At 37.3% G+C, this 27,562-nt stretch overlaps 1 protein-coding gene across 1 annotated transcript in view; it reads left to right on the forward strand.

Annotated features, from left to right (window-relative positions):
• The window catches only part of LOC122804460 (prostaglandin D2 receptor-like), a 437,519-nt gene extending 410,959 nt beyond the window's left edge, over positions 1-26,560 (forward strand). Inside the window, exon 2 of the mRNA XM_044074331.1 lies at positions 25,469-26,560. Coding sequence (XP_043930266.1) covers positions 25,469-25,642 — 174 coding nt within the window. The 3' untranslated portion in view covers positions 25,643-26,560. The remainder of the gene's footprint in view (positions 1-25,468) is intronic.
• The last annotated feature ends 1,002 nt before the right edge of the window (positions 26,561-27,562 follow it).

Here is a 27,562-nt window from a genome sequence, read left to right on the forward strand (position 1 = left end):
ATGGTGACATTAGAGTTTGTATGCAAAAAGATGTTTAAAGGAGAAAAGTAAATTTCAAGATTCTCTCTTTTGTGTTTTTGGTCTTTTTTTCAGCTTTTTAGCACTCAGTATTTCAAGTGCTGACATTTCAATAGGAGACTGTGAGGAAACCAGCGCACCAAACAAAACCCCATGTGGACATGAGGTGATGTAGATTCCAACTGGGCAAAATTGTGCTATGAAGCAGCAATGCTAACTATGGTGCCAAAATATGACAATTTAAGATCAAAAGATAAAATAAAATTAAAATAATCTCTAAGATATTGTGAATAATAAGGCAGAAGGTGCTTGCACCAGGTGTGTTTAACACCAGAGATGTGCTCTTGTCAGTCAATAAACCATACCTCAGAGAGGCTTATTCTGCTATGGACAATTCACAGCATCGACAAGTCACCTATAGCTCATCTATAACATTTAGAGCACCCAGCAAAACCCCATATGGGCATGGGGGGTATGCAGATCACAACAAACCACATTAAAAAATGAATAAAGTTGTAAATAATAGAAGAAATAAGCAATAATTGGAAAAAAGTGAAAAAATAGTCCCTTTGATGAGATTTCTGTCTGCCTGAGTAACAGACACACACACACACACACACACACACACACACACACACACACACAAAATATTTCTGTTTATAGGCAACATTTTAAGCTGCAGAACTCTCAAAGCATCATATTCATCCTCCATTGTATTAATCATTTGCCATACTAAATAGTTAACAGCAAAGGAAGTGGTCCAGCTGCAATCAAGAACATTTTTATTACTGCATTTGCAGCCCCTTTTTATTTCCCAGTGGTACTATACTTAATTGAATAAGGACTATCAAATAATTATATATTTATTTTACTTTATGTTCTTTTTTTGATCAAGTATATTGCATTGAGTTTATCATACATGCATAGCCCCCACACACACATACACACCTACACAAACATGATTGTCTGAAAGTAGAGCAGTAGTATAGTTCTAACTGTACAAATGCACAAAACATTATATGCATGCTCGATCTTATGCATTATATTTTTCTGCAGAATAGTGAGCTCCAAGATGCTGCCCCACCTACGTTCAGGACCATTCATTATTATTGCATTTGCAACTTCTTTTTACTACTGTTGCACATGGATATTTATACATTACAGGAATTATGTAAACAAATATTCATGTATTTTTACAGTTGTCTGGACAGAGTCCACTGACTGAGTCTATGATTCATTTGGATGCCTCAGGTGATACCTGTATCGATCAGGGGAAATTAGCCAAAATAGCAAGGAAAATACACTTTCTTTTCTTCTGATAAGTGCCACAAGATCATCCACTTCAATCCCTCCTTTTTCACATAATGTACATTGGGCCATGTAGTCATGTCAACTGTCGCCACCTCTATCTCTCAACTCCCTGACACTCTTCTCCCTTCTTTAACAGTCATGCCAGATTGTCACAGGTCTCTCTCTCACGCTGTCTGTCTCTGTCTTTCCAATATAATCCATCTTTTTGTTAGATGTCCTCATTTCCTCTTGCTGATTTCCTGTCTTTCCCAAATCATCTTCACCAAATTGTCTTCTCCTTTCTTGCACATATTCTCAAGCCACCGTAATCTGTTCTGGTTGACCTTTCTGCAATTGGAGCTACTTTGTCTTCTGCTCTGATATCATAATTTCTTCATTCTGTCACACAGTGTGCATCCCACCACTTGTCTCAGGCATTTCATTACATCACCTCTATTTTCCCCAAATGCTCTGCTTTCACTGACTTGGTTTCTGCATGATACACTATTGTTTTTTACTTTACAGTATGTTTGGCATTCCTCTGTTACACGTTACCCCTGACACCCTGTGCAAGTTGGCTGCAGCTCCTCTGTTTTTAGGTTTGACCTCCTTATTCAGCCTTCCCCTCTCCTCAACAACCCCTTCCAAACATTTGCAGCTGTTAACCTCTTCTACTATTTTCCCTTCCATCTCAGTTTTTCCAGCTTCTTCTGATTTCCCATTTGCTGTATGACAGCTGCCTTGTTTGCACTATGTTTTATCCCATCTACCTTCAGTTATGCATTCCATCATTTGTTGAAGTTCCTGTTCAGAGTCTCCTAGTAACAGCATATCATCTGCATTCAGCAACTTTGTTGGTCTATCCCCTTCAACCTACTTGCTCATGTAGTCCATCACCAGTATAAACTGGAGTGAACTCTGAGTCGAAACTTGATGCACACCCTCTTTGAATGGGAACCCCTCTGTGAGCCTGAACACTGTCAGTACTTTTGTTATTGAGTCCTTGCACATAGCCAGTGCTAACTCTACCAATGTTTCTGGGACTTTGAAACACAACAGGACTGCCTAATTCAACCATTTTGGTATCTTGTAATATACTTTCTCTATGTCTTGGAATGCCCAATTGGACTCTTTCCTCATCTCCATAATCTCCACTATTTAGACCAGATTTTATCTAAAAAAGCAGGTTAACACTGGAGTAAGTCACTTATACCAAGATTAGGTCTTTTGGAACTTGCTACATCCTGATCTGAATCCAAACTGCACATTTCTCCTCCTACTTTTTACTACCCTGCATATACATTTCTTATTTACCGCCAGCAGCACTTTCATGCAGTGCCACAGGAGTTTGATACTGCTGTACTGCCCACAGTTGAGAATGTCCAGTTTGTTCTTGTACACTCATGCTAAAATACTTGTTTTACAGTCATCTGGGGTACACGGTTTTCTCCATACTCATATGGGAACACTCAGGAGCCATTTCACCCCTTTCTCCCAACATCTTGATTATATCTGCCTTAACCTCATGTGAGCTTGCTGCTTTCCCAGACTTCATTTTCCTTAGTGCTATTATTTTTCTTAAGCCGGCTGTTTTTTGCTTTCTTGGCAATCTGTGTATGGGATAGTACAGCTTCTATGGGATTTCTTCCTTCAACGTTTCTGCCTTTCATGTGCGGTGGATGGGTAAGCAGGTTGTATGAATTGCATCCGATCACTATTTTCTTTATCTTTCTGTCTTTACCTTGCAACCGCTTAGAATTTCTTTGTGCTATCTGTTGAGTCATTTCCAAATTTGGTAGAGTGACTCTGACGCCATGTTTTTTGCTATTGCAACTACCTTCTTTGTGTTTGTTAGCCAACCAGTATACCATCTTAGTGTGGCCTCTCTTTTCTGTCTCCCACTCTTTCCTGGACTTCTTTCTTTGCATAACTTCCTGGACTTCTCCATTCCACCACCAGGTTTCCTTATGTATCTTTTTGTTCCATACCTGGTATGGGCACATTTCTGTTATGTAGACTTCACACATGATGTTTTGAGGTGCTGCAATTTTTCCACAATTCAACCTATTTCTGCATCTTCCTGGGATGCTAGAACCCTTAGTATTTCCTAGAACTCTTGTGCTTTCACTGCAATCAAATTCCAAGTCTTCAACCTAGTCGCTCTTGACTTTAAAGCCCTCTTTGACCACTCCTTGTAGCTGAACAGTGGTTTATGCTCACTGGGGACGCCATTGCAGTGTCTGATCTTACCCCAATACCCATCCTTACTAGGAGGAAGTCTACCTGAGTTACATGTTGACAACTCTTGTATGTGATCTTGTGAATGTCTCTCTAGCTGAACCATGTGTCTATCACCAAGACATTTGCCATACAGAAGTCTAGAATAGCTTCTCCTTCTTTATTCCTGTTGCTGCACCCCTGAGAACCCAGACAGTCCTTATAACCTGTTCTGTTTGTCTGTCCCAGTATGAACATTCAGGTACCCCATTACTAAAAACAACTTAAATTGTCTTGCTTTATCTAGTAAGGTCAGCAGCTGCAGCCTGCATGTACTGTTTCCTCACCATTGCAACTCTACTGTAGAACATAGGCTGAGATTATGAATACTTATCTGTCCTAACACTAGACTCTGAATACCATGAGTCTGTCACTAATACTAATGGTATTTCTCACTGCCTCAGAAGACTCCCCCCTCACCACAATTCCCACTAGTTTCTCCTGTCCTGAGAAGTAGACTGTAGATCCCAAACCAAGTGGCTGTGATGCACTGCCCTTGCACTTTGTCTCTTAGATACATAAGATGTCCATTCTCTTCCTTACCATTATGTTATTCACTTCCATTTGCAAACTGCATCCTGTCACTGAATGTATACAAATCTTTAGTTACATTTTAGCAGGTTGATTGGTTTTACATCCACCTTTCACTCAGTAAAGCTCTTCCCGTTAACCAAGGCTGGGCAACTGAACACCAGCTCATCAGTAACTTATTGACTTAGGGCTGATGGGCTTTATACAGGCACACACTTGCCAAAAGAGAGAGACACAACCATCCTACCAATAGCATAGGTCCCTAGTGTATGTCGGAGTAGACCAGGTCCTCAATCCATTTATGATCAAGAAATACCAATGCATTATTTTTGCTGACATTACCCAATATGACTAAATCACTTAGAAATTATTTTTAAGTGAATGGCTAGCCTTGACAGGAATTATTAACTGCACATAAATTTCTACCATCTTGGGCAGATTTGACCTCATTTTTATGTACATGTGATGATTAGCACCTCTGGTGTGCATCACCGCCACCACTTATGCTGCAGTCTGCTTGTATAGGGATAGCATTTACTGTTGTTGTAGTGTTTCTCTGCTATTTAGCACCAGTATTAAAGTTTTATAGCATGCCTTTTGTAGATTATTATGAGAGAAATGTTTTAAGTCAGGCCAAAGTATAAATATTCCTTTAGGCATCAAGTACTCTCCAGCTCAAATAATAGAATACTGTCTGTGTGCTACTGTCAGTGTAGTATGTGCAAGAATGCAGCAGTTATGACATTTCATACGCAAACAGGGAAATATTCCTGTCACCCGTTCAGTACCGAGTAAACTAAACATGCCAACATGCCTTGTCCTGTTTTAGATATGTTTAGGGACAGCTATGGCACTGAAATATTACTGCTGCAGAATTTAATGGCACATAACTCTCATGTTAATGTTCTCTAATAGCCATGAATTTCTAAAACCAAACAATATCACCAATTTTATTTTAGTGCATTATAGGTTCATAGGTTCATAGGTTCATACTAGGCTATCTGCCCTAGGGCATTTATAAGCCTAGCCAGAGTGTGTATGGCTTTCGCCACCCATTTTAAATTAATTTTGCTATGCCCTTTTTCGAGGTTAGTATACTGTGCCTCTGTCTAACAGTGACACAGAAGTGATACCCGGGGTAAACCTACGATCTCCCATCCACTCATCAAGATTCCTCTTGAAGAGAGTCAATGAGGGACTCTGCCTAACCTGGACTGGGATTTTATTCCAGAGTGAAGGGAGCCTCTGGGTTATGAATCTGTCCCTCCAGCATGTCCTATTTATTTCAGTGCTGAGGTTTAAGTCTCTCGAGCGCGTAGCTCGATGGGATTTGGATTTTCTGAGGTGCAGCATGTCCATTAATTCTGGGTTGGACATGGCTTTATACGTCAGGCACAGATCTCCTCTGAGCAGGCGGTATGCCACTGAGTAGAGCTGGAGTTTCTTTAACCGGGCAGCATACGGCATTTGTTTGAGCCCCTTGATCCTCTTGGTGAGGTACTTTTGGGGTCTTTCCAGTTGCTGCAGGTGTCTGGTAAGGTACATCCCAAAAGGGGCATTGTACTCAATTATGGGCCTGATGAGGGATGAGTAAAGAGGCACGATGACCTCCCCTGATCTAGATGTGAATCCCTTCATGATTAGGTGGGCTACATAAAATGTTTTTCTAACTACTTTGCCCATGTGGTTGTCAAATGAGAGATTGCTATCAACTTGGATCCCCAGGTCCCTAATTACTTCTTCTGTACTTAATGGATTACCACCTATGTGGTAATTTGTGGGCACTTTGTTTTTGCCAAAGGGGATGACTATACACTTTTTGGCGATTAGCTTGAGGCCATGGCTCTGGCACCAGTTGTCTGTTTCTATGAGACCCTTTTGGAGGATGCTTGTGTCGGCTGGAGAGTCTATTATGGCACCCAGTTTGCAGTCATCTGCAAACTTGGTCAGCCACAGTCCTTCCATGTTGGCCTGTACCTCCGAGAAATATATATACCGAACAAGAGAGGTCCCAAGACTGAGCCTTGTGGGACGCCACATATATTATCATAATATAACTAGTGGGGTTTGGCTTTATTGGCCTGAATGCATCAGTAAAGACTTTAAAAGTAAAAAAACATGTCATAGACATTCAAAAGTCACCTCCTGAAGCACTTTATGAATTCTTTCCAAGATGTATAGTTTGGTTCTGATAAAACATGCCACTTTTAAGAAAATTAGAAGTGAAAAAATATGTGTTTTCCTGCTTATATTAGTAGATAATTAATCATCATCATTATAAACTATGCCATCTGGAGGCAAATAATATATCTTATTTCCCTGTGCTGAACTAGACAGGTAGCTTATTAATTAATATGTGGTGTCAAAAAGAAAAGCAATGCAAAGAAAAGCCACCCACAATTTACCCAGGTTGCCCCCTCATCCATGTTAGAAGAGACTGAACCCCTGTTTGCATGTTGTGGCAACTTCCTGTAGTCAAGATACAGGGTTTGATTCCTTCCACATCCATTTGCCTTCTGCGTGATACTGAGCAAGTTGATTGACCTGACAATGCTCCCCGGTCACTCCTGAAAAGGGACACTTGTGTCCAGTGGGTTTAGTTGGCTAAAAAAATGTATAAAATAAAAGACAGACTTTTAGTTTTGTATGTTTTAGTCTGCTCAAAAGTCTAAAGTAGCTTCAAATGTAAAGTTTTCTGTCACCTCAGAAATTTATGTTTTCATGCCTTGATTTGTTCAGTACTCACCCCCCCCCCCCCCACATTAAGACTGTCTCACTGCTGGACCTGAGTATCTTGCAGTTAGGATCTGTCACCATCTTAAGAGTAGCTTAGTATCAGCAGACCAGCCATACAGGTTCACTGGTAGTAGGGCTTTATGATACCTGAAATTATCCCTGACATTAATGAATTAAACAAGCTTGCTCATCATCTGAAAATACCATCTAGTGGTTTTTGAAGTGATTGGTATGAATTTTGAAAATTCTGTGAAGGTACACACTATACTGTTGTGATCCTCTCCCTAAAGCCATAGTTACTGTTTAAATGTTATCTAGTCCTTGCCTGTGATATTATTTTCACAGGTGAAAATGTCTACGTTCATAGACATGAGTTATTTTATTATGCTAGGAACTAAGCAATATGTTCTTACTATTTTATATATTTAGCTAATTTGACATTAGATTTGTTTTCATGATGATGGGCGGCCATGGTGGTGCAGCGGTTAGTGTTTCTGCCTCACAGCAAGAAGTTCTTCCATTTGATTCTTGGCTGGGGTGCCTCTTGTGTGGAGTCTGCATGTCCTCCCTGTGGTCCCATGGGTTTCCTCCAGTTGCTCTGGTTTTCTCCCACATCCCAAGACATGCTGTAGGTGAATTGGATACTCTAAATTGGCCCTAGGTGTGAGTGTGTTCCTTCTGTGGAAGGTTGGGCACCGGGCTGGCAACTCGACACTGTAAAACTCCACTGCTAATCATGAGCGGACAGGTTATCTGCTGTGGCAACCCCTAACCGGGAAAAGCCGAAAGAAGATTAATTTTCATGGTGACCTGTTTCCCTTAGATAACAGCAAAATATCTACAATGTATTATTGCATAGTGCTATTAAACTTCCATGCAATAATATGCATGCTGTTTGTGATAGATATAACAGTGTTTTGTTGTGAGTATTATACAGTTGCTAGTTCCAATCTCTTAGATATATATATATATATATATATATAATATATATATATATGTATTTTAATATATATATATATATATATATATATATATATATATATATATATATATACATGCACAGAGAGAGAGTCAGTATGTTTAGTAGTGCACAATAGCATTATGATTAATTTTCTTTCACAACAAAGTAATTAAATGTCAGAATTATACTTTGAAAGTGTTTATCATATGTCTTTTTAAAACCCATACTTTGATAAATATTATTTCATAATTATGTATTGGTAGTTTTCTGATTATTGATGCTCCCATCTTGTAATTTTTTTAGACACAATTATGTTTGCCATGAAGATAAATATTTTGTCTAACAGATGCATTCACTGATAGTAAGCAATGTTGTCTGATGATGTATCCAGTCCATCCTTATCTGTTTCAGAAAGGCAGCAGCACACTGCGGTTTATTAAAGTAGGTATTTGTTTGTTTATCTGATGTACTGAGATGTTTAATTCATACTTCCAAGCTCAGTAACAGGGAAAACTGTGCTGTATCGTCTTACTTGCTGTACAGTATTGTTTAGGGTGACTGAAAGTGTAGAGAACAGGTTCAGGTCCATAAAAAAGCAAGCAAGTTAACCACTTTTATTCAGTAAAGTAAAAGAGAGACAATAAAATGGTTGCATTGAATTATCTAAGATGGAAACCCAGAAATGTCTGGTTATTATAAAAAGTTAAGACTGTGATGCAGGTGTATGAGGGCAGATGTGATCTCCAAAACAAGTGTTTCCAAAGATCTGCTGAGCTGTATTCACAAGCAAGTCAAATAAGCTAGTAGTACAATGTAATAGGCTCATGAAATTAATTTTATTTAATAACTGGGTAAGTGTAGGGTAGGCAGCTAACAAGCATGTTTTTGAGAAGTAAGAGGAAAGTGGAGTATCTTGAGAAAGCTTACTTGATGCAGGCAGAACACGTACGCTCCACACAGGATGATGAATGATAGTCAGCACTGCACCCTGGACTCTCAAGCATGAGAGAGGGAGACAGCTTACCACTGAGTTATGAAACCAGACAAGGGTGGGGCTATAGTTCTATACAGTTCAATTGACTATACTAATGAAATACAACACGGCTTTAGACCTTTCCATAGCACTTCTACTGCTCTTCTCTCCTTCACAGACAATATCAACAAAAATCGCAATAACAACCTTTTCTCCTCTGCTTTATTTCTCGACCTGTCTAAAGCCTTTGATATGGTGAACCATCAACTTCTGCTAGACACTTTGAAATCTCTCTCACTTGACTCTATGGCATTGCACTGGTTTGACTCTTACCTGAAGGATAGAAAACAAGCTGTGCTTTGGGCCAGCCATCTATCTTCTCAGCTCCCAGTCACTATCGGTGTCCCTCAAGGATCCATCCTAGGTCCCCTTCTTTTCTCCATATTTATCAATAACCTATCTATTTCACTCCCAACATCCACATGTATTCAGTATGCAGACGATTCAACTCTCATCTGCTCTGCTGGATCTCCAGCTGAACTCCATTCTTCCACCCAAAAAGTTATTACAGCAGCAGAAAAATGGTTCCAACATATCTGTCTCCTCCTCAATCCCAAAAAAAAACAAATTATTACTTTTCTCACCAACCCTTAAGTCTACCTCCTTCTCCTTCTCTATTGTTTCTGATAATGGCACTATCATTACACCTGACTTTTCAACTAAACTGCTAGGTTTTACAATAGATAATCAACTGAACTTTGATTCCCACATCAACCTAACTATCAAAGCTGTAAATAAAAAGATAGGTGCCCTCTATAGACTTAAGCCCTTTCTTACACCAACTAGCAGGGTGTCTCTAGCCCAAACTCATCTCATCTCTACATTACTGTATGCCTCCCCATCCTTTATCAACCTTTCAAAATCAAACCTTCAGAAACTTGCCACAATCTACCATAACATTGCCAGATTTGCCACAGGTTCCCCATTTCGTACCCATCATTGTGATAATCTCAAAAAACTCGGCTGGCTTGAATTTCAAAATCTAATTCTCTTCCACCAGTTAGTTATCACCTATAAAATTCTCCATTACCCTAATAATACACCAATACTTAATAACCTTGTCACCCCCTACAAGAATCTTACTTCCCTCTGCTCAGCAAACAAACTGCTAGTCACTACTCTCAAATCACACAATAAAGCTGGTGACTCCTTGTTTACAAATGTTGTTGGCTCTTACTGGAATAAACTTCCCATAGAACTGACCTCCCTAGGCTCATCAAAACTTTTCAAGAAACAACTAAGGTACTATTTCAAATCCAACTGGCTATGCCCTTGCTCTAATCCTGACTGACTTTAGTACCCAACTCTCTCTACAGCTCTCTCCATTACTTTCTCTACTTGTCTCTACTACTTGTATCACTCCTCCTCTGTAGCTCACCATATATCCACTTAGATATTACTTTTCCTATAACATCTCATCTCTTTACTCAATACACCTCTCGATCCTGTCATCTACCCTCTCACTTAAACCTATACTTTGCTCCCTGCTGTGCAATTCTATTTCTTAGAACTGGTGCCCTGGCACAAATGTATTATCATAACTGTCGATACTATATAGTATAGACCTTTGTATGTGCTGCCTCTTTCTTTCTTTCTTTTCAAAATTACTACTCCTGCTTTTCCTAATATCATGGGATTAGGAATTCTACTCAGTATTTAGTATTTTAAGTATTATACATATTCTGTAAAAATGATGTAATTTAAGAACTGTACATTTCTGTAAAAATGCTTCTGTATTGTTAATATCCTACATTCAATTAGTTCATTAATCCTTATAAGTTGTATCTTATAGTAATGTATTTTATGTAATGTACCAGTATATAGTGGAGCTTTTCTCCTCGGGCCTCTGCTGAAAATGGACATGTATCCAGCCAGACTAGCCCGGTCAACAAATGTAAAATAAATTAATAAATAAAATAAATAATGAAATTCAAAAAATATTGATGGAGTCAGGTAATTATGACATTACGTCATTGAATGAGATAAATATATCATAAAAAGATTGACTTGGCCTTAAATGAATATTGCATAGATCAAAGAATAACAGAAGAAATATATAATTTTATGAAGGTAGATATTCCCACTTTGGCGACCATAGTAGGTATCCCCAAGGTACATAAGAGTATAGTTAAGCCACCTTTCTGACTCATCATATCAGGTAGCAGATCAAAAACCTTTCCTACTGGAGAAGTAATTGATCGATGGATAAAACCTATCTATGACAATATTCCTCATTTAGTAAAGGATTTGAGGATGTTTTTATCCCATCTTACTCCACAGATTTGGAAAGAGAATTTAATCTACATCACTATTGATGTGGTGGATTTATTTTCGAGTATTCCTAGAGATCAAGGATTGGAAGACTTCAGTAGTAGTTTAAGGAGTTATTCCGATATGAGTTGGGATCGTATTAATCTCCTCACTGATATGATGGGTTTAGTATTGGATAATAATTTTATTTACTTTGAAGGGGAATTCTACAAACAAACTAGAGGTGTGGCTATGGGGGCCTCTTGTGCCCCCATATTTGCCAACATGGTCATGTTGGAGTGGGAAAATAAGTATTTATTTAAGAGTGAGTATTATAGACATATATCCTATTACAGTAGATTTTTGGATGACATGTTTATATTATGGGATGGACCAGCTGAGATTATTAATGAGTTTATTGAATACATTAATCAGACTAGTGAGTTTTTAAAGTTCACATACAATATCAATCGTGAAGGGATTTCTTATTTGGACACATTTATAAGACATACAAAGAACGGATTTCAATCTGAAATTTATCGGAAAGAAACATTTTCTAATGGATATTTAGAATATTCCAGTAACCATCCAAAATATATTTTGAAGAATATATTTAAAGGGCAATGTATAAGGGCGGCTCGAATGTCCTTGAATTATGAGGTGATGGAAAATGAATTGGCATACATCACCTGTATGTTTGCAAATAGAGGTTGTCCTAGATGGCTATTGGAAGATGTTTCTAAGTATGTCAGTAGTGAGTGGGGTAAAAAATATCCCCCTATTTTAGGGAATGAAAACATTAATAATAAGTTGAAAAAGAACAATTTGATATCAACTCTTTCAACAGAGTTTGTGTTTTGATGTATTCCCCATACACAAATGAGATTAAAAACATCAGTACAAGATATTGGAATTCATTGATAGTAGATGATGAGGTTAAAAATATTGTTGGATCAAGACCTAGATTCATACATAAAATGGGTATGAACATTAAAAGTTATTTACAGTATCATACTGGTGACACAAGGAACAATTTTGGAAACACCAGGAGATGTGGGTCGTGTAACCAGTGCTTCGTTATCAATGAAAGTGAAGGATGTAGGTTGAAAGATATCAATAGGACATACATAAAGTTTAGAAAAGGAAATTGTAACACTAAGAATATTGTGTATTTGGCCAAATGTGTATCCTGTTATGCATTTATATAGGCAAAACAGAGAGACAGTTTCGTAAGCGTATATATGACCATCTATATAAAATAAAAACCAAAGACACAAAGAATGCACTCTACAGGCATATAAAGAAACAAAATGATTCACATAATTTTAAGTTTGCCATAATTGATCAGGTGTATTATACCACTCGGGGGGGGGGGGATTTTAAAGCATTGCTAAGGAAAAGGGAGACAGTCTGGCAATTTCGGACTGATGCATCCAGGTAACCTGGGTTAAATGAATATATATCTATTAAACCATTTCTTGAATTGCAGTAAGGATAGACAAAAAACATGTATTTATTATACTTTTATGTTATTGTATTTTTAAGTCATTTGGAATAGAATTTTTTGATTACGTGTATCATGTATTTAGGTATTGGTTATGGCTTAATATTATGGTACTTACCATCATGATTTTTTAAATGAAAAAATGTTTTAAGCATTTTTAACAATATATACATATATATTTTAATAATATTTTAATGATACAATTACCATATTAACATTTATATGAAGTCTATGGATTAAGGGCAGGTGATCTAGATGTTGATATGTTTGTTTGTGAATTATATTATTTTAATCTAGGCACTGGCACTTTAAATTCATGTAGTGCAAAATTGGCACCAAAAAGTTTTTAAATAGAATGTTTGGATACTAAGTAACTGTTCTAAAGAAGTCTGCATTGTTGCAGATGAAAGCGCTTAACCTTATTTTACGATATACTATTAAATTATTTGAAGTTTCATTAGTCCGAACCATTTATCTCTCGCTCTCTATTTTACATAGCAGACGGTAGTGTGCCATCCGTTTATTGCTGTTCCTTTCCTGAAAAGATTCAAGATTCTGTATCTGAAAAGGAAGATGCAATGTTGGATTTAGGGTTTTGTCCTCAGATTTCTGATTCAGATTAAGAGGAGAGCTCACTTTCTGATTCTCCCTGTGTGTGTGTGGGAGGGGGGGGGGGGGTTCTCTCTGAGACTCCTGCTAGAATGTCCCAGTGTTTTCAGTGGAATAACAAAGAGATTTCTCAGTCCCTCAGAAAATACTTTGAGTTGTTGCAGAAATATTTTCCAGAATCTACACCCATTCCTCCTGTCTTGTCTGCTTTAGAGGATGTATGACTTACTGCCTGCAATTTCCTTATAGCCAGCTGTCCCTAAAAAGGTGAATAGGATGTATACAGTTCCTCAGTCTTTTAAATTTTTATACATTATTCCCAAACCTGACCCAGCAGCTATACCCTTAATTGATACCTCTGCTACTAAGCACTTAGTTAATTCCAATCTTACTCATTCTAATAAGGGCTGGAAATTATTGTAAGTATGGGAAAATGTATACTTCTGCAACTTTGACTTTCTGAATTTTAAATTGTCAGGCTCATAAGTTTAAGATTATTCTAACATATTATGAAATTATGAAGAATGTTTTATCTACAGTTTCTTCTTGTGAAGAAAAATCTGCTCTAAATCAATTTGTTTCTTTTATTGCACAGGTCACTAGTCATTGTTTGCAGTGTGTGCATGACTGCTGATACTTCTTCCAGGACTATGGCCACTGGTACTGTTTTAAGAAGGTTTGCTTGGCTTGGAACCTTGCAAATGATGTAAAACAATGAGATTTTAAATTCTTCCATGGGTAGAGAGTTAGTGTTTGTCTCCTCTGCTGCAGAGATGATGAAAAAGCATGATAAAAGAAGCAAACCGATCCAGGCAATCTCTAAGATTTTTTTAGCCATCCTTTTCCAAATTTTCCAAGAGATTTTCTTTCTCCTCATTTAAGTTAAGCAAAAACAGAATAAACAGTCTCAACAGAATTCAGGTAAAAGGATGTTTAAAAAGAAGTGGCAAGGAGGTCCCTAAAAGAAGTCTCAGACCTCCCAAAACCAAGGACACTCCAACAAGTCTGAATGGCTAGTAAAGAGACTTTGTGACCCCCTCCCACCCTGGCCCTTTTTCTCTCCCAGAAAGTCTGAATCTCCATTTTTCTCTCTGGCAATAGGTTGTTTCAGACAAATTGATTCTGAAAATCATTCATCAGGGTTACAGATGGCAGTGGGAGGAAATTACTTATTTCCAGGGGGTCATTCCTCATCCTGCAGATCACACTGTTTTGTTTCTGCCAGTTCTTCGTCTCATGCTTTCCCTGTGAATGATAGAACCAGTTCCTCCTTCCCATGTGGGAAGGGGATTTTATTAAAAGATGTTCATAGTCACAAGGAAATAAAATACTTGGAGACCAGTTCTGGATCTCTCTTTCCTAAACCTGTTTGTGACGGTGCCCAGATTCAAAACAATGTCACTTCACAACCTGTTGCCTCTTCTTCCTCATTCAAGATTCCTGATAACAATATACTTAAAAGATGCTAGCATCACATTCCTATTTCTCCACACTTCAGGCATTTTTTAAGGTTTTGTGTATCTGGATCACATCTGTGCCTTAGCCTTTGGACAATGCACATTTTCTCTGTAGATTACTTGCTTATCTTTTTTCACTCTTTTTCAAAATGTCAAGAATCTATCTCTTGGGTGAGAGATCACTTGCACAATCTGAGATTCCAAAAAAACATTTAAAGGTTTTTCTTGACTCCCTTACACAGAATTGTGCTCCAGGAATGTCAACTAAACACCTCAAAGAACTTTTCTTCCACTGGAAAAAAAACAGATCTTTATTTAGATCTATTTCTAAGGTTCTCTACTCAGACTTGGTTACTGCTAGTGACTACCTCAGGCTTTTGGGTCTCGTGGCATCTATGATTCTCATGATATACCTGGAAGGACTCTACATGAGAAAGATATAGTGATATCTGAAATATCTTTGGTTATAGCATCAGTATCCTTTATCTTTTCAAATCCAAGTACTGGGGTTTATCAGCAGAGAAATTACTTAGTGGAGACAAAAGATATCCTTAAATTAAGGTCTACCTTTCTCCATCCCTACTCCAAATCAGTCAGTCACCATAGATGCTTCAGACTTTGGATGGGGAGCAGTTTTAAGAGAGATAATGATGCAGGTGGTGTGAGAACCAAGGACAAATGCAAGCTCATAAATATCAAGGAGATGCTTGCCCTGTTCAAGGCAGTCAGTTCTCTGAAACATCTTTGGTCCCTGGGACCTCTTCAAGTGGTTACAGACAATGTCACAATGATGTATTACATCAACAAGCAAGGGGGACTCAGGCCATACCTCCTTTGCAGACAAGCCATGTTAGCTTGGGATATAGCTTCACAGCATAATCTCACTCTACAGGTATCCTAGATTCCATCAGACCACAATTGTGTGGCAGATGAGCTGAGCAGGACCAGGGAAGACCCACACAAATGGAAACTAGATTCAGGGGTCTTCCAAGATTTGATGCATCTGTGGGGAGTTCCTCAAGTAGACCTCTTTGCTTCCTCTCTGAACAATCAACTGGAAAAGTTCTATTTCAGGACTCAATGCAAAACGTGCTAGAAAATAGATGCCTTTTCTTTTCTTTGGAGAGGAATGTTCCTGTATGCCTTTCTGCTCTTTACACTAATATCCAGGATACCTCTGAAGATTCAGACAGAATCCCCCAAGATGATTGTGGTGACTCCCTTCTGGTCCAGGTAACTGTGGTTCTGCCTTCTTTTTGAAGTGGACAGGGGCAATTACCATAAATTTCCTCACAGAATGGATCTACTCACACAAAAACAAAGGTGTTTGACAACCCATTATCAATCATCTTCATTTGACTGTCTGGATGGCTGGGTCTTAATTCCTTTTAGACGCCTGTTTCTGAGGATATGCAGCAGGTACTAACAAAGGCAAGAAATGCTGCTTCTAGAAAATCATATATTAGCAAATGGAAAAGACGTTTTAGTTTATGCAGACAACCAGCACCCATTCAGGGCTAGTTATTCTCTGTTTTACAGTACTTGTGCACGTTATCATTCTATGGCCTTTCTTAATCCTCTATTAAGGTTAATCTTTCTGCAATTTCAGCATATCTGCCCATGGATCCTCCTCTTTCAAGGCAGTCACATGTCAAAATATTCTTGAAAGGGGTTTTGCATAAGTGGTCTCCAAGTAAACTGGTGGTCCCTCTTTAGGATCTTAATTTTGTGTTATAGAAACTAACATTTAATACATTTGAATTAGCTAATCTGGGTGAGTTGAGGTTCTTAACATGGAAAACAGTTTTACTGATTGCTCTGACCTCTGCAAGAAGGGTATCTGAGTTGCAAATTCTAGTGGTGAGTCCCTTCCTCATTTTCTATAGGGACAGGGTTTCTTTGAGAACTAAACCTTCTTTTGTGACTAAACTGGTATCTGAATTTACTTAAGCCAACTATCCATTTCCCCATTTTCTTTCTTGAACCTAAAAACAAGGAAGAAAAGATACTCTATATCTTGGATGTCCCCAGACAACTCGGGTACTATCTTGACAGAACTAAAACTTTTAGATTTTCATATCAATTGCTCATTTCTTGTGAAGGTAAGAAGAAGGGTCAACCTGTGTCAAAACAGACTATTTTCAAATGATTATCTAAAGCTATTACTTTTTGTTACACTCACCATGACAAATCTATTCCAGACAGGGTCAAAGCCCAGTCTTTCAGAGCCTTGGCTTCAGCTATGTTTTTTTTGGAAAGGGTGGGATTCTAGAAGTATTCTAGAAGGTGCTTCCTGGTCCTCTGTGTGTACTTTTAGAAAGCCCTTTAACCTTGATTCCTTCTCTAGGTCTAGATCATGCTTTGCTAGCACTATTCTCCAGGGGTTCCTTGACCCTTCTCTTTCCATCTACCCATATAGCTAAGGCTACTGCAGTAATGATCAATATGATGAACATATATACGTGAAGTATAATGTTTGTTAATATTAATTTAATACAATTTGATTGCTTTTGTATAAATGTAAATTTGCCTGTGTCACAAATAATAATTCAATAAAGGTGTTTAAAAAATATATGATGGACATAGTACAGTTGTATAAGTTGAACTTACCATAACAGTAGCTATTTGAATGATCACTGCTGCAATAGCCACTCACTCATTCCAGCCCCTCTGTTTTCGGGTGTGTTCTTTATCCCAGGATGTGGGCATTTATTTTTTTGTTTTTCCTAGGCTTGTCCTTCCAGAGCACAGCCTCCCTTTCTCTGCTGGCTCATGCCCAAACTTGTCTTTTAAACAGTTCACCTTAAGTGCATGAAAGGTAGCCTGAATCTTTGGAAGCTGGCTAGCTGTTATATCCTTGGTGGGATATAAACCATATTCCATTATCAATATATATGGCTTCTTTCTTTCTTTTATACAATTAACTATGTATAATACAACAAGCCATTGTTCATGTAACTTCTATGAACAGAAATTAAAAAAAATTAACAAGCCAGCTCAGTGGCATAGATGGATAAAGGCGTTTTTATGACAGAGTGATCCAAGTTTAGTTAGCGGCTTGGACAATTGATGGTGCTGGCAGGGAGGATGGGTGTGCCCATCCTTGGTTGGACAGAGGCAGAGATAGTCATAGGCTATAGCAGTCCTTCAGAGGAAAGAGTTTGGCCCATGACTTGGGGGCATGTGTGTGGCATACCAAGGCATGTCGCCTGAATCAAGCAATTGCAGAAGAGTGTGCACTTACATAGAGGAAGGCATAGTGACTCCTAAGATGACACAGGTCACATGTTCCCTACCTGCCCAGTGGTAGGAGAAAGGCCAATAACAAATGCCTTTGTTTCTGAGATATCTAGGATAGCAGAAGTACCCCAGATGCCTGCCTAAATGACAGCCACCTAGACAGCCCTGAAAAGATGGTCTTGACATTGATCGGGGAGGCTTGATAGCCAGCAGGCATAGGTACAAAAAAAAGCAAAAAAAATATTAGTTTCTTCTAGCTGATGTTTCAGATTATATCTGGCTGTACTATAAAATCTCTGAAGAAGAATGTTTGCATTATTAAGGCCACATTTCTGAAAATTATGGCAGGAATGTTTGGCTACAGATAAAGTGGCTTAATTTTATAGTGTGGTTGCAGCATGTTTGTTTAAAAATCAAATTATGTTCTAAGACATTCATGTATTCATCTTTTACTGTAAATTACACAAATGACTTTAAACATGTGAAACTGATTAAGTAAACCACATCATCTAGTAGAGAGCATGTTAAGGCTACTGTCAGCACTGCTTTAGGTCATCCTTGTAATGAATTGCTTCATTTTAATTTCATTTCTACAGAATGCCTCTTACTGTATCAGCAGGATTTTATGCAAGACCTGTGATGCTTACAGACCACAAGTGGATGTATGCAAACTCAACATTGTGCATTCATATATTTCTGTTTTACAGCATTAATTTGTGTGACTTTTTTCTCTTGTAACTATAATAAATACCATTGCCACCTCATCTTTCTCATCCAGTTCTGTCAGAAAAGCTGCAGTGCTATTTATTAAGCCATTTTTGCACTGCTGTTTGTCCACATTTCACCCATGTACTGTGCACCTTTTTCAGTACACAGTACGTAAATGGATGCGACCAAGGCTGCCAGTTTCCAATTCTAAGGCAAAGAATATCATTTGGAGTGCTACCTATGTAATGCATTGCCTCTCCTGTAATTTGCTGTGCAATTATCTGTACTGTATTCCACCCTTTCACCCCCCCATCTGCCCCACAACTCCTCCAGTATGAACTGCTGAAAGAGTTTAAAAAAGACTGAAGGTTTGTGTGTGTGTGTGTGTGTGTGTGTGTGTGTGTGTGTGTGTGTGTGTGTGTGTGTGTGTGTGTGCACGCGCGCGCGCGCGTGTGTGTGAGAACTTCATTAATTGTGGCTGCTGGCTGAAATGGATTCATGTTTATCCATTGAAGGGCTTTAAATGCAATGCCATTCATTCAAAAATAGCTAAAACTATTTTTGGTGATCAGCAAATAAATATTCTTTATTGTGCGAGATGCAAGCCTATCTGCATAATCATATGGGGGACACCCCCCAACTGATATATATATGTATATATATATATATATATATATATATATATATATATATATATATATATATACCATCTCTGAGGAGAGAAAGTTGCCTCAAAAGCTGCCAAAACTTGTTTTCAGCCATTGCATTTTGACTAAGCAGCATTCACTTTAACTCATCTGGTAACTTGACAGTTGCTTAACTGAAATAAATTCAGCACAGGTGCTGCTGACTGAGATGAGATGTGGTCTAAGCCTAAAATCAAGACATCTGACATCAAGGCTGAGGCAAATTGTAGCAGAAAGCAGCAGCACACCATACTGTGACTGACTGTTAAAAAAAGGCACCAGAGTGGTACAAAACATGTAAAAGAGCTACTTTTATTCAGACCTTGAAAAGTATTGGCATGTTATGCGTAAGTACATATCTATATATATATATATATATATATATATATATAGATATATATATATATATATATATATATATATATAGATATATATATAGGTTTACTATTGTTTGTTCAAATGGCAAAACATTTGCCATTCGAAACAACGAAAAGTAAACCCAAACAGAAACATTCCGACCAACCACAATGTCAACCCAAATGATCAATACATTTGAGTCGACATTGTTACCGAAACCATCACGCAATAGCCATATAGGAGCTGATGTAAATCAGACTCCTATATCACATATCACGTTTTTGCAGGGGGGCAAGCCCTCCTGCACCCCCCACACCCCCACTACTAATATATTCTAACTCCGAGATCACACTACAGTGGGGATATGGATGAATTTTCAATCCCCACTGTACCGCAATCTCTGTACAGATAGTCGAATACACTTATGCGAATGCACTACTGCATTTGTGTAAGTGTGTTCAACTATCCCATCCATTTATGTTTTGTGCATGACATTCTGATTTTCAGCAGCAGTGCTGCCAACAGACTGTCATTCGCACAAACCATAGTAAACTGTATATATATATATATATATATATATATATATATATATATATATATATATATATATATGGGTCCACTTTGTAATTTTGAAATGCTGAAATCCTGAATTTCAGTATTCTGAAAACACAAAGCCGAAAATCCAACCAAAACTCACAAACTCGAAAACACAAAACTGCGAAATTCAAAATCCCGCAGTCACGCTACACATACAGCACACACATAAACATTTACAAAACTCCCCCCCACAATCAAACAAACTAATGTAAACTACATATAAGCCCCCCACACCCCCCTACTTATATATTCTAACTCTGAGATCGCACAAACAGTAACACAAATGAAACTCTCACACACACACACACACACACACACACACACATCTTACAGTCCCTCAAATGCACACAACAGTCACAACACACACTTACACACACTAAACCCCTAACCAACATACTAACACACACAAATTTACCAAAATAAAACCTAAACATCCACATTCCGTACCACCGGAATCGGAAATTTGAAATATAGGTACTTCAGTATTTTGAATTTCACGCTTCTGCCAGTTTCGAAAATGTGAGTGTTCGACTTTGTAAGTTCGAAATACTGAAATTCAGGATTTCAGTATTTCAAAATTACAACGTGGACCCATATATATATATATATATATATATATATATATATATATATATATATATATATACAGCATACATATATGCATATATGTGGTACAGGCATGACATTGGCATAATGTTTGTACAGGAACATTTATGGTCTTCGTTGACAATTAGGAGCTTTACTGTACTATTCTAAAATGCTAATAATTCATCTTGAGAGAAATAAGTATTATGAACTTTTCATGGTGCCAGGTGGTACATATGTTACTGTGTCCTAGGAATCATGGGAAATACAAGACTACTTTACCAGGGACCATGCATACCTTACCAATAAAAAAAACAGCCTCTACCAGCCTGTGTAAGAATGGCAAGATCTTCCAGTCCTAAACTGTATTTTAGGGTACTCATTCAACTGCCTAAGCTATGCTTTAATGCTGATAGGGAAATTGCATGGATTGGCATGAAGAGGAGTCTATTCCAAAGCAAGGGTAGGTACTCTAGATTAATTTATCTCTCAGTTTACTTGTATTTATTTTATCAGTAATCCCCTCTGTACCACCAAATCTTAGGACATGGAAAGCAATACTTTTATTTATAAATGTTAAAGGTAGAACATATGTTACAATTTATAGCAAATATTTGTCACTTACTGTTAGGGTAGCCACGGTGGTGCAGTGGTTAGCATTGCTACCTCACCGCAAGAGGTTCTCCGGTTCAATCCTCAGGTGGGGTGCCTTCTGTATGGAGTCTGCATGTCCTCCCTGTGGTTGTGTGGGTTTCCTTTGTGTGCTCTGATTTCCTCCCAAAGACATGCTGTAGGTGGATTGGGCACTCTAAATTGGTCCTAGGTGTGAGTGCATGCGTGTGCCTTCTGTGGAAGGTTGGGTGCTGGGCTGGCAACTCGACACCATAAAACTCCACTGCCAATCATGAGTGGACAGGTGATCTGGTGTGGCGACCCCTAAACCAGGAAAAGCCAAAAGAAGAAGAAGATTTTTCACTCACATGGATGTGCCAGACTGCTGTTGTGCACAGTAAGAGGCAGTCTGTAGAAATTAATATTTATGTTTTGCTACTTCCTGGGCTGCAGAGGTGCTCTGATTTTAACTTATTTATTTACTTCTTGAGTGTTCAATCCAGTTAAATACCTTATGGAAGTTAATTACATCCACAGTCCCTTTGTGTTATGTACCACAATACTCACAAACACACAAACATCACATAGAGTAGAGAAATATATCTGCAGAAGTGAAGACATATATTTGCTTCCAAGAGTTTATATGTTTAGAAGTACAAAAGTATAAAACATGGTACAACTGCATCTACCAGTAATCTTATCACTTCAAGAAAAATTTGCCATGAAAACTGAAAATGTGAATTTAGAAATTCAGTTAATTCTTTACTATGAGTAAATCAGTCAGGAAACCTTAAAAATGTGCTACATTTCCTCATACTGCTTGAGAAGAATCCCTAAAGATATTTAATACTCTTTACTTTTTACTTTTCTTGAAAATGGAAATATAACAGTTACAGAAAAATGTGTTAATTATTCTGACTCTGAAATGAATTTATTATTTATGCAATATCTGTTCTTTACAAAGGCATAAAGTCCTACAGAAACTGTAGATAGTTATGTAAATAAGCCAAAACATAGCCATAGATAGTGAATTTATTGAGTTATATTATTTTTTAATGATGGAAGAATATCTTATAATATAAGAAATGATAAAACAAGAAAACAAGAACCAGTGCCTTGGCATAGAGGGATAAAACCCTGAGTATAACCATAGCAGTAGATGTCTGAATGATTGCTGTGTCTATTGAATTATTTATATGTGCTTGTACTGAGATTCAGTGTATCACTCACAAACTGTCAAACACTAGCTCATTCACATTCAGATGTGAGATGTGACATGTTTTCAATGTTTTGAGGAAGTTCCGTTTGAATAAAGGAACAAAAGCATTAAACTAAAGTGCTGAGCAACTGGTATTCTTGATGTATTGTTTATTCATAAAAGCTTCATAAACACTCTTGCACTAAACAAAGATGAACATTTTCTGAAACTGAAACACGTTACAGCTACAGAATATGGCTGTTCAGCACCCCGTGGCACAAAAAGGTCAGTTTCAAACAATGAATACAGAGCCAGCATAAAACATTATTTGTAGCATATTTTCCTTTGCTTTTTCCATTACATTTTGTCTTTGCAGTGCCCCTAAATGACTTACCTATTTTAAAGCTACATAAATGAAATATCTAGCATAGCATTTAGTAAAAATAAAATACTCAACTAACTAGTATTAAAATAACAATAACTGCCTTACCTTTTTAGAATATATAAATTGATGACATGCGCGCGCACACACACATGCGCACATATATATAATTGTCAAGTCAAAAGCTATAGTACAGTAGCATTGTGCCATGTTTGGGTATGAGCTATGGAAAGATTTAAATACACCTTTTGCATAAATGTTGTCACTTTGGCTCAACTCTCATGAAAAACTATGCCAGGCTTTAATAAAAGTAGCATGATCCACACTCAGACATGAGGTATTGGTATAACAAAAGAAAAGTCTATTACAGAAAGTTTTAGAAGTAATTTCTGGCACCATCACCACCCTAGAACCATCAAGACTTATTTTTCAGCTGTTGATCTATTTCTGCTCTCCCATTTCCTGCATCAGAGGACACCAAAGACATAAGTGCCAGAGAATTTGTCTGTCATGCATCAGGAAATAGGAAATCTTCTGATATACTTATAAATCTGTGCCAAGCTTGGCAGGTTTGTGTCAGCTATGCCAAAATCCATGCAGATGCACGTGTCTGCATCTTGGTGATACTGAACAAGAGTGCATGCACTGGGGGCTTATGCTCTTTCCTTTGGCATGAATAAGAAACACATATCTGAGCATTTCCCAGATAGCATTCCTGTTGTGGGACAAAAGGAGCCCCCCCCCCTTTCTATCATGATGCGCAAGCTGACATTGGCCATTCAGTCCCGCTCTAGCTAGCGCCTCTATTTCCTAATCAAGTCCAGGCTGTCTCTGTTGTAGTCAGGTTTCCACTTAACCCCAACCAAATTAAATAAATACAAACCTGAAATTTCCCTAATGTATCAAGTCTGTTCAGCATCAAATGCTGACCTATTATCTATCTTTTGGAGTTGTAAGTGTTCCTATAAACTATGGTGCTCTTTTAGAGCAAAATTAGAAAAAATGGACTATGAAAAAAATCTTTCTTGGGAATTTGCAATATTAAATATTAGCTCAATTACTTTATCAATAAAGAAATTATATGTTTTAGCTACATTTTGTGCTCTAGATAAATTATACATCACACAGAACTGGCTAGACCGAACACAAATGTCCTGGTCAGGGTTCAAACATATGGCAATGAAATATATATATCTTCCCACTAATTACAAGTAACTATAACAGGAAACAATGTTATTTAGAGTACTGGAGTCTTCTCCTTGAGCATATATTAAAAGATTAAACTAATATGACTTAGAACTAATATCCAAAATTAATTTAAAGCATTATACATACTATATTTTTCAAATGTAGATATGTGTATGATAGAATTTGATATTGCAAGTTACATCTTATAGCAAATGTTTTTTTTTTTCTTTCAGAGCATTATATGTATATAGTGTATATTGTTATTCCTTGTTTTCTTTTTGTAAAATCCTCAAATTTCATATCTTAAAATGTTTATAATTTGTAATTCACTAGTACCGATTATGCATTTCTAGAAATGATTGTATTTCTCTTTGGTTAATGCTGTGTTATGGATATAAGAGTTTAAAACAAAACAAATCAAAATATATTTGAAAAAAAATGTCTCCAAGTGTCTGTGCCATGGAGATGGATTTTATTTATCCTAGATACATTAAAAATACAGTAGTTCATATGGTCCCAAACTTTTAACCTCTTACTGGATCCTGTCATTTAGATTTTGGTTAATCAGGTCCTCGAGTGTTGTTGTGGATTTAGCTGCCAAACCCTGCTAGAAGACTAGGGATGGTATGACTGAGGACATAATTAGGTTTCTCAAGTTTTCTGAACTCCATTCAGCTTCTTCTAGCAAATGGCAGGGCAAGTGATTCACTCATAGCTAAAACAATATCAACCTGTGTTCTGTTCTTTGTAATCCTTTTACCATACTAATAATTCATTGGCAGAAAAATCAGATACAAATACCTTAGCACTCCAGTCTTATACAAAAAGTGGTTCTGTGTAACCTCTGCCATCTCACCATCCCATGCAAATGACCATATGCTAACATAACATGTGAAATTCCAGTTATTAAGTATCCAACAGTTTTGATATATGAACTACCATGAATTCACATGCTTATAGCTAAGGAAATGTTACTTCTGGGTAGTGTCTCTTTTAAAGAGCTTTCATGTTTTTTGTGATAATGAGCTCTCTTCTCAGAACTAACTCCCCACAGATAAAATTCTCTTGTATACATGGTGTTTTATTTTCAGCATACTGTGCCCTTTGAAAGAAAACCAAAGCTGAAATCAGTAAGTGATGTAAATGGCAATCTAGATCCATAAAAGTATGTGTGAAAAGTGAGAGAAAGATCTGAGGGACCTGGCAAAAGGAATTCACTAACCTAACTTTTCCCTCTCTGTTTAAACAGGTTCGTGCTTATACAGCTACATTTGCACCTGATAAAGATGAAGCTGCAGACTTGATCGCTATCAGATTCCTTTCAGTGCATTCCATCATAGACCCATGGCTTTTTATCATTTTTAGAACATCTGTTTTCAGGACAACATGCCGCAAGGTGTACGATAAATTATGGCCAGGATAAAAAACTGGAATACAACAGAATCACTGCATCTGCTGACTGATCATGTACCATACTGAAGAGTGCCACTGGCTAAGATGGAAGCAGCTAGAATCATGACAGATGGTGGACTTCCTGAATATAGTAAATTACAAAAAACTGTCACAGAAAGAGGCTGATTTCTGAACAAATAATGATGTCAGGTGTGGAGTCTCAGTATAAGACTAAGAACTGTTATTATGGATTTTATTTCACAGCATATGATACAAAGTGGTATCTTATTTATTGTACTTCAGTCCTTGGTAGCCAGGCAAGGACATCCATGTAAAGGAATCTTTTTACAAAGGCCACTTGGTAGTACCAGAGAGCTTAACTAACCTAATTAGAGTAGATTAAATAGCATGGTAAGAATCAACCAGTATGTATGCAGTGGCATTACAATTCATCCCTAGGTCTCCTGGATACTCTTTGCTAACTCCCATCCAAATGTTACAGTTCCCATGCTCCTCTGCCATGCCAAAGGTATTTTTATTAATTAATTCATGCATATTTTAAACAAACACGTGATAAGGTACAAATTTGATGATAGCTTGTCATTTTGCAAATTGAAAACAAGAATAATTGCTTTCATATTTTAAAAGCAAACATAGTTTGCTATAATGCCACCACCTCTATTTCTGTATGCAACACTGTGATAAATTAAAGTCTTACTTCAGTGCATTCATTCATTCATCAGTTTCACCTTAAATAGCTTTATTTAGCTCTGATATTACAGTGGTTAACCCAATGCTATACTACCAGAGTCTACTGGACAGGAGCAATTCTTACGGTAAAAAGTGTAAAATCATAACAGCATGTTGGAAGTAACTCATTAAAAAGTTAATATTTGTCCCTTTTCCAGGATAGGTGAAGTGTGTGTGTGTGTGTGTGTGTGTGTGTGTGTGTGTGTGTGTGTGTGTGTGTGTGTGTGTGTGTGTGTGTACACATAGTTTCACTAGAAAGTTTTGAAACATCATCAAGGTGTTCTGTCACTATGTTTTGGGTTGAGGTACTTATATTGATACATATCTGTTTATAGAGCCTTAGGCAGAATAAGCCTAAACTCATAGCATCAGTCACTCATGAAGTTCACCATCCTGTCTTGGTTTTGAAATCATCAGCTATTTTCAGATGTAGGCACCTTTCATTTGTTTATTTTTTGTCTCCTGAAATTTACTGATGGTACTAGCAATTCTACGTCTTTTCCCTTTAATATTAAATGAGGTTACTGTTGTCAAACCTTTACACACTGTTTGGTTTTCAGCCTTTCTGGGCTTATATATTACTAACAGGTCTACCCTGAGCATTTTTCATGAGAGTGAACAGAGATTGGCTCATGTAATCTGACAGTATATTCTGACATCATTTTTAAATTTTCTGCAGTGTCATTTGTTATAGTTGTTATGCTATACACCAGATCCAGAATATATACATTATAAAGCACTGTTTCTTTACTTTTAATATTTTCTCAGGTTCATCTTGCTTTAGATTTCATATTTGTGCGGTGTATTAGAATTATATAATTAGTATTTAATTTATACTCAAATGTTTTTACCAGTCCATAGGCTAAAGCTGGTGTTCTTACAAAATAAACATACTATATATTGTGTCTGTCTATATATAAAACTTTACTTTTATTGGTGTTATATTATAACATAGAATCCAGTACCACTGATTATTTTAATTAATGTACTGTTACCTGCGATTTCTTCCCATTCATCTTATCTACAGTATTTGTTCTTTTTGTGTTATCCACACAACTTACAGTTAATGTGCAGAGCTGTGTACTGCATATCAGTTAAATAATGTGATACCCAGAAAAGACCCATCTGTCTCTAGAAAAATGGCAGCCAGTAGGAGTATGCAATTTTACATTATAACTTAGTTTTTAATCAATTTCCATTC

Source organism: Protopterus annectens, chromosome 6.part0, assembly GCF_019279795.1.
Source record: "Protopterus annectens isolate FY-2018-M chromosome 6.part0, PAN1.0, whole genome shotgun sequence".
Taxonomy (NCBI): domain Eukaryota; kingdom Metazoa; phylum Chordata; order Ceratodontiformes; family Protopteridae; genus Protopterus; species Protopterus annectens.